This window comes from Coturnix japonica, chromosome 2, assembly GCF_054131305.1.
Source record: "Coturnix japonica strain WE chromosome 2, WE-NBRP24, whole genome shotgun sequence".
Classification (NCBI taxonomy): domain Eukaryota; kingdom Metazoa; phylum Chordata; class Aves; order Galliformes; family Phasianidae; genus Coturnix; species Coturnix japonica.
This window is the reverse complement of record NC_140664.1, coordinates 109,300,392-109,309,258: the sequence shown is the minus strand read 5'-3', so window position 1 is coordinate 109,309,258 and position 8,867 is coordinate 109,300,392. Positions and strand designations below refer to the sequence as shown.

At 37.9% G+C, this 8,867-nt stretch overlaps 1 protein-coding gene across 5 annotated transcripts in view; it reads right to left on the bottom strand.

Moving 5' to 3' along the window:
- The window catches only part of JAZF1 (JAZF zinc finger 1), a 155,192-nt gene that overhangs the window by 21,978 nt on the left and 124,347 nt on the right, over window positions 1-8,867 (bottom strand). For all 5 annotated transcript variants that reach the window (XR_014942970.1, XM_085538439.1, XM_015853732.3 and 2 more), the window contains one exon: window positions 5,287-5,483. Coding sequence is in view for 4 of the 5 variants with exons in the window: in XM_015853732.3 (XP_015709218.1) it covers window positions 5,287-5,483 (197 nt within the window). In the remaining variant the exon portion in view is untranslated. The remainder of the gene's footprint in view (window positions 1-5,286; window positions 5,484-8,867) is intronic.

Sequence of the window (8,867 nt, the reverse complement as noted above, 5' to 3'; positions counted from 1 at the left end):
CCAATGGCTGATTACTATTGTGTTTTAGATTGCTATTAGCAGCAAACAATGTGTGGTTTGCTTTCAACTTTAGCATTCTCAAAAATGAAAATGAATAGGTTTGAGAGAAGGCCCTTGGGGTTCCTTCAAGTGTTATCCATGAAGGAAAATGCTATACAGGAGAATTCTATGAATAATATCTCATGTCACTGAGATAACATTACTCGAGTTAACAATGCTTATTGAGAAAGCTCCTAAATTGTTCTATGTTGCTTTGCAATCTTCCCCAAAGCAAAGCTCCCACAAAGACAAGCTCTTAGCGAGCCACAAGCGAGGTGGATTCTTACAGATTCATTTCTGAGACCCAGCTGCCTTGGACAAGAGGAGAAAGGAGAGCCTAAGCTTTAACACAGACAGTTTAATCTCCTTTAAATTAGTCACCCATAAAGGGAACAATGAAGTTCTAAATTATTTCATCAGTAGCAACACCCGTTAACACCAAAAGGAAGCTGTAACTTTTTGGTCAATGTTTGGCCAGGAATTGCATTTGAAAACTGAACAAAATCCAACTGAATAAGAGGAAAGATTAATAGCCTGAGTTGTAAGGATCTATTAACTTTATTGCACATAAATTTATACATACACGGTATTAATCACAGAAGACACTCTGCAGCAGAGTGAATGGGGAATGATTCTCTTTAAGAGAAACTAAATCTACAACACAACTAAGCATTTAAAATCATTGTACAGATTTAAGAGTTCGGTTACTCTGAGTACTGAAAGTACTTATTACAACAGGCTCTGAAAATACGCACTAGCTGAGGACTGATTTTTCTTAACTGAAAAAAAATATTAAGTTTCACGTCCTGTCTTTAAATCATATATTATGTAAGTCATGGTTCACCACTGGTATGATTTATTAGAAAAATATTAGCCTGTTTCACATGATATATTGTAACTGGCTGAAATGGTGCAGCTTTAGGATTACTGACATGGCTACAAAGTAGTCTTGATTTCAGCTATGGATATGCTCTATGCACTGTATGTAGACATGCACTATAAACTACACAGTTGCCACAGATCTGCCAAATGATTATTCAAATAATATCCCTGGGTGGTAAATACAAGGGTTGCTCCATCAATAGAAGTAACCTGAAAGCCTCAGAGTTTTCCTTTATGTCTTAAACTATTACTTTTTGGACTCCTTAAGCCTGATTGATTATATTACTTGTTTAGCCTTAGATTTGTTAAATGTTCAATTCTACAAAGTATTTTTTTTCCAGCAAATTAATTATCAATTTCATATTTTACTTAAAAAAAAAAATAAACAGAAAGAACAAAGAATAAAAGTAAAAAGGAAGAGGTCAAAAAGTTGGGGGCTTCCTCTGGGTGGAAAATAGGGACAATTTGGATCGGGCTGGTGGAAATTTCAAAGATGTTGGCCATATAATAGAAATGTAAAACCTATGTAATGAAGTCAATCAGCAATGACTGCACAAATGTGACTCCCCAGGAAGGCATTTACCCTAATTAGTAAGATAAACCAATAGGTAGTCAGCTATTTAAATGACAGCTGCAAATCAAAATGGGCCTTGCCAACTCCCTGGTAGGGTCAGCTCTGACCACCCATGAAAACTTACCCCTTTCATCTCCTTTACAAGTGGAAGGACTGACACACGGCTGTAGCTATTGCAGCCAACCATAGAATCCTCAATGCTTGTTGCCAGGACTCACTGCCATCAGCTGCCCAATGCAAGCAGGCAGTAAGTAGGTTTATAAACCTATTAAAACTGCATAAACGTTATACCTTGTAATCTATTAAAATCAAAATAAACAGGAAAGGAGGTCTGAGAGCCAGTTTCTTCAGAGCAAAATGTAATGCCAGTTATGAGGTTTCCAAATATCCCAGCTTTCAGAGGGGCTGGGGGAGGTGAAAGGGACAAGACTTAGGGCTGAGCCATTAAAAAGCCAGTTGGTAGTATTAAACCCTTGCTTTAGGATTTATAAGAGAGCCAAAAATTCACTCCAGGCTGAAATTTACAAACCCAGGTTTGGAATCATTAAAAAAAAAGAAAAAAAAAAAAAAAGAAAAAATCAAGAAAAAAAAGTCACATATACAAAAGAAAACAAACACAAAATAGTGACTTCAGATGATTTTTGACACTTCTTCAATGCAAAAAACCCTGTTGTTTATTTTAGCTTTTAAGTTTGAGGCACATTACTATGAACTACTTTTGTAACTAAAACTGGGATGAGGTTATTTTTATAATGAATTACCAACAAATCACTATCACTGAATCTTTTTAAAGTTTTTCAGTATGAAGAGGTACGACGGTTTTCAAAGGAGCGTCGATGCTCTGACTTACACTCAAAAGCCAGGAAATCAGGGGTGGAAATTTAATCTGAGAGCCACACAGATGTATAAAAATGTTTAAGAAATTAACAGTGTATGTTAAAGATGCAACGTCAGCCCCATTTTCATCCGTAACCAGACTTCATTAGTTTTGTGGGTTTCAAACGGACATTTAAAAATAAAGGCAACACAAGTTTTTGTGACTTAATTGAGTGCTCCTTAAAGAAAGATATTTCAATGTTTGAGAATGTTAATGTCTTTCCAAAATAAGCTGTGTGCTGCTGCTACTTAGCTCTACTTCCCATGCACCCTAAGGAGTCTATTACCGATAGAAGCCATTTCTTCTGCTAAATCCCGCCTGCGAATCCTAACAAGAGCTTTAAGCCTACTAAACGAAGTCTCTTGGGAGACACTATTGTTACAACAAAAACTGGAACAAATTTCTTAAAGTGAACTGTAGGCAATTATAGGAGGATGTAGGTCTTGGGAAGAAGAGAAAACTTGTTACAGGAGACAGAACAAAAAGCCAAGTGTAAGCAGAGATGGCACATGCCAGTCACCCCTGAGGGAACAGAGGGGAGGTATAGAAAATTAACTGCTGCCTTTCTGCTTCCCACCAAAATCACAAATGGGCAGTTTCAGGGGACTAACACACACGGAGTTTGCAGATAAATGTGTGTCTGCCTTGTTACCTGAGAAAAGCCTTCAAGAACACACTTCTTCACTACGTATTTCTGCCAGATATGCCATTTGTGAATAATGCCATTTATACACAAGGAGGTGGCATACATACGCATGTAACATCTGCAGCATCTATGTGTGTCAACTTGGAAGCTGTTCAGCTCTGTCTGAGAATCTGGCGTGTAGTCCTTTGGCATACGCTTTTACTGCAATGCTTAACAAACACTCTCTGCAGCCAAACCACCTCAAACTGTTTCTTGTCAAATTTCATAAGCTAAGTGGGTTCAAATCTACTCAGTGTGTGGATGGGACATCATTATATGAAATTGCACTGTGCTGAAAAATGACAACAGTAGCTGAACAGCATCGGGCAATGGCGGGACATACGCTCTAAGGACATACACAGAGATAACTGAGGTTCAGGCCACTTTATTCAAGACAAGACCACCACATCCAGTGGGGCCAAGAGAAGGAGCAAACCTAAACGGACGACACTAATTGGAAAGTGGGACCCAAAAGGTTCCCAGATTGTGCTACAAGAAAGAATGGCAAACAACCATATATAGGACAGCTATTTTCTGCTAAGGGACATGCAGATATTTGTATGCCATCTCATCAGCTTTTAAGGAATGCTTTCTCTCTGCCTTCTAAAGTGGAACCATCCTGGACAGAGAATCACAGCATAGTTAGCATTGGGAGGGACCTCTGGAGGTCATCTGCTCTAATCCCTCTGATCAAGCAGGGAACATCTAGAGTGCAAATGTATGTATATATACACATACATATACATACATAAATATGCATGTATGTTATAACTGTAACTGAGAACAAAATCCCATGCCAAGAAAATGCTAGGAGAAATTCTGTAGTTATCAGAAATCACAGTGCTTATTTCAGGTCCAGACAAACTGGTATGATGACAAAAATGGAAATCCTGAAGTAAGAAGTTTCTGCTGAAATATAATTCAATTAATAATCACTATTTATTATGTATTTATTATTATTATTTTAAAGAAACCAAACATCTTCAAGAAACATTTTCTGTTTTATATGTTGTTTTTGCTATCACACTATTCCAAATCCTAACCTTGGAATATGGCTCCAAGTGAAAACTCATAGCACAGAATGCAGAAAGTGGAAGCTGCTATTATTTATAACCTGGCAAGCAGGACTCAGTTAACTTAGAAATTCACTTAGCCAAAACAAACTGTTTCTCCTAACTGCAGGTAAAACAACATTCTGAATAACTTTAAAAGACTGAAAGTTTATATAAATAACAAAACCAGAATTATTTTAGTATAAATTCTCTTTAGTGTTTAATGGAGTGTATTTCAAACAGCAGATAGCCGGTGGTCCTGAAAGGCATTCAGAGTTGTGCTACCTGACCACATCATGAATTAGCCTACTCAGTAGAAGTTGAACAAAACACAACAAATGGAAGGAGAAATTCCTTGACATCTGTATCCAAAGTGGAGATGATTAAAAACAAATTTACTTGTTAAATTTTCTGTATTACATTCAGACGTTGTTGTTTAGCTATAACTCAACATGCTTCCCTTTTTCATATCCAGGGACATTCTGAACAAACCGTTCATTTCAGAACTTAGAGAGTGAAACATGGACCACTGCACCTTTATCATTCAGTAGTTAATACCAAAATGTTAAATAGCTTACACAAAATACATGGCAAGGCAATTTATCAAAGCAGGCATACTAATGCTATTTCTTACTAAGAGGAATACGTTGATTCTGTTTATTACAAAACTGCATAGATTGTGGCAGACCAACAAAAAAACACTATCTGTGGTACATCTGAAGTTGTCCCAAACACCTTCAAGATAAGAGTATTGCCATGACAATGAAATTTAACTTGAAGCGTATCGCTACTGTCTGAAACAAGATCCCTAGCTAATGTAAACCAGAATGACTTCGGTCAAGAGATCTGGCTCAACATAGCAAGCAACTTCCAGTTTCTTCAAGCAGTGAAAAAAACTTCCCAGGATTTTTATACCTGGGACAATCTGGATAACTTGGTTATCGACAAAATGTGCTGACTTTTCAGCCTGCTGGCTGACTTCAATCAAAACTGTAAAAGATACTAATACATAACTCATGGAAACTGCTACACTGAGCAGATAGAGTACATTAATACCTCCGTCAGAGAGAAGATAATAGAGTGTTCAGAGCTTAGCTGTTCTCTAAATAAATATTCTCAAAAGCCGCACAGAAAAAATGCAAGCTGATTTGGGTATAAGCAAACAGTATATGCTTACCTGTTGGAGTACTGCTACGAAACGAAGAGGAAGGAGTGATTGGAGGGGTGACGGGAGGAGTAAGGCTTCCACTGCTGTGGCGAGGTGGAGTAGATACATTCCCACGGGACACTGTGCTTGACAAAGTCAAAGAGAGTTTCGGCTGAATCTTCTTCTTTAAAGACTCCTGCTCACGTCGAGCAGCATCAGTCATAAACCTAGAAAAAGGGCAATCATGAGGATGAGAGACTTCAACAGCTGCCAGAGTGAAAGCTTTATGTAACATGCTCACTGACCAACTGGAGCTTCAAAATCAGCCATGACTTCTCCAGTAGAATTCTAATCCTTATTTGCTCTCCCTTCCACTGAACAAGGAGCCATCTTGAAAGATTCATAAAAAGACAGCCCAAAGAAAATCATCTTTTATTCTGCATGGTCCTCTGCTGTTATGCCAAGGCATAAACTATGTCTGTCAGTAAATAATATAATAACACGTGATACAGAATGTTTAAGTTACATAGAACCATTAAGGTTTGAAAAGACCTCTGAGATTATGTAGTCCAACCATCAACCCATACCCACCATGCTAACTAATACATGTCCTTCATGCCACATCTACACTCTCAAAGGTTTCTCTGATTTCAGAGGAAGCCAGATTTTAGCCAAGATCCCAGGTTTAAATGATGAACTTACAACCTTGGCAAATTGTGATGGGCGTATTCAGATAAGTGAGAACTTCTTTGCTGACTATATGCTGCAGTTGCCCTGGAGCCAGCTGTCACCTAGAAACTCCTATTTGTGATCCAGTAAGGAAACAGAATGACAAAAATTACCAGCAATTATTTGTATTGGACTAAGTAAGGGCAACCTGGCTATCTTTCAATAGTCACACCAAATGGCTTGTTGTGTGAGGTGACGTCCCACTAGTTTAGAAGACATAAAAGCAGCCCCAAAACCAGCACAGAGCTGGGAGATAGATGTACAGTTAGCAACAGACTTGAGAAAAGGGATCACAGCAGTCAGCGTATGAAGAAGCAGGCTGCTGGCTGGTTGGACAAAGTGATTCTGCAGATCGCAGTATTGTAATGATTGCACATAAAACACCCAAAACTAGTAGTGCACAGGTGAGGAGCAATGATGCCAGGGCCATCACTTTGACCATCAAGTCACCTTGGGTCTCACAGCAATACAAGATATACCACACAATCTACAACACAGTGCTACAAGAAAGTCTCATTTCTTCTGCGGACTCAAACAACAGTTTCAATTAATGTCAATCAGTGTATTCATGGAAACCCAACATTCTGTGACTGCTCACAGCACCTGCTGCTTATGAGTGCATGCATATTAGATAGTATTTACAGAGAGAGCTCTAAAAAACCCAGCTCTTGTGGAATGGTGAAATGTAAGGAACTAGAGGGGTACTAATAAATAAAAGAAGAAAAAAAGGGGCTTTTAGACATGTATGTCAAATATGAAAGAAAATATTGGCCTGTACCTCCAGCTTGTTTGAAAAAGCAATCGAGGTATTGTAACACAGCAGCACAAAAACTCAAGTATCCTTAGAATAATAAAGATGCATCCCGTCCAACCATACCATGAGGGCATTAAAAGTGGATCTCTGCCATGATATGTACCATCAACACACAATCTGCAGACATTAATAAATAGGTATATGACATGACAGCTTATCTTCTTTGTAACAGAGTCAATGCATCATGTCAAACACAGATATGGCATTTTTATTAAGTTAATATTTAAAAAGAAGATATCCATAGTAACAGTTCAGTTTTAAATTTCTTTTCTCGCAACAGGGTAGAGATATTATTAGCAAAACAGTCCCCAAACAGGATTCTAAATTTCATTAAAGGGAAAAAAAGAAAAGCAATAATAAAATGGCCTTTCAGTACACATTTACTTTCTGTTCACCAGGAAACATCTAATTCACTGTGTTTGGAACCTGTAGTATGATGTGTGCTTGCTTCTGGATGGGAAGCCTTATTCCTTATGAAAATGTTATGGCAACATTATAAATCCTTTAGAACTTGGATGATAACCTCAAGCGTGAGACGTTAAAATGCACCAGCATGAATGCTGTTATTTAATGAACTCAGCCATGAATAACAATGTTAAAATAATATTGGGGTATAATTAGTCTGGTTGAGGTCCATAAAAATCAGGAAAATGTGAAACTTCTCCCTGTCCTGTTAACTCACTCCCATTTGGGCTAAGCATGTCGGGTATGTTCCAAAATGTCATTTGTTGTCTACACTGAAACTTGAGAGAGATGGAAGGCAGAGTGTGTTGAAAAGTTCAGTTCCTGATATGTGAAGTATGAAATTAACCTTTTCAGATCCAAATAATCTCCTATATGTTTGCCGAAGCACTGTCAGTACTAAGCTTTCAAAAAGAAATCTTGTTTAAATAGATCAAATAAAACATTTTTCAGTATTCTAATTGAAACGTTATGTTATATTTGTGCTTAACGATGGTTGTGCCCTTCAAAGCCTATAAGATAAGCATTTTAATGATGGCTATAGAACGACATTTCTGACTAAAGCTTCAATTTTCACGTTGAACGTGCATTATGGCTGCAACATCAACTATGCACAAAATGAAACAATTATGGTCGAATATTGATCTTACATGACTGCACACAATTTTCTCTGCCTCATTTAAATGCACAAGATGAATGGGAATCAGACAATGAACTGTAACTAAAACAGGCTGTCTTAATACCACTTAGGTTATATCTCACCTTGCTTAATAGTCTCTCCCATTATCTTCTGATCCATCCTGTCTCCTTGCTGAGTCAGTCTCCTGTTGTTTTCAAGTCTCATTCTGAACCCCAGAATCTTGCTATTCAGTTTCACCACTACTCAGCTTTTATAGTCACAGTTCCCTATTACACAGGATTCTGTTTGCACCTCATAGCTCTGTCTAGCCCAATATACCATGTAGGCACACTGGAACAAGCAGAACAACTGTTCAATTCCCAGTCATTCCTCAATCATATTTTGACAAGTACGGGGTTTGTGTGTCACCATACATGTGCTTCACCATATCAAGGAGGAGCCCATTCAATAGAAAAAAAATCTCTTCCACTCATACTTTTTCTCCCCTCTCCTTTTCACCCTCCTATTAATTCAAATCCCCGCTCCCAAGCACATAGGTGCTATGATTGCTGAACCAATTGCTTGCAGCAAACTTCAATAAACATGAGTAAAATAAAGTATTTCCCCTTGCTCTCATTCCCTGGAATAGTTTGAGTATTTTTATTGAAACTTTCCCAACAAATTCAGCCTGAAGGAGACACCCAGCATGGAAAATTTCAGCCCAAACAGCTGAACGTTGGCAACATAATAAGCAACTGAACAGTCTTATAATGGAAAGTGTTGCCCAACCTTCCATATAGGTGGCAATATAATACATCAGCATTAGCTGTTGTTAACAACATAAAAGTCACACACACACACACACACACAAAAAAAAAAAGCAGAGGCAACATTCAAATTTAGAAAGTCTCCTAAAATCAAAGCTTTGCAACGTCTGTACATTTTCCTCCTCCCAAGCCCTGCATCTCAAAAAACAACTTGGAAATC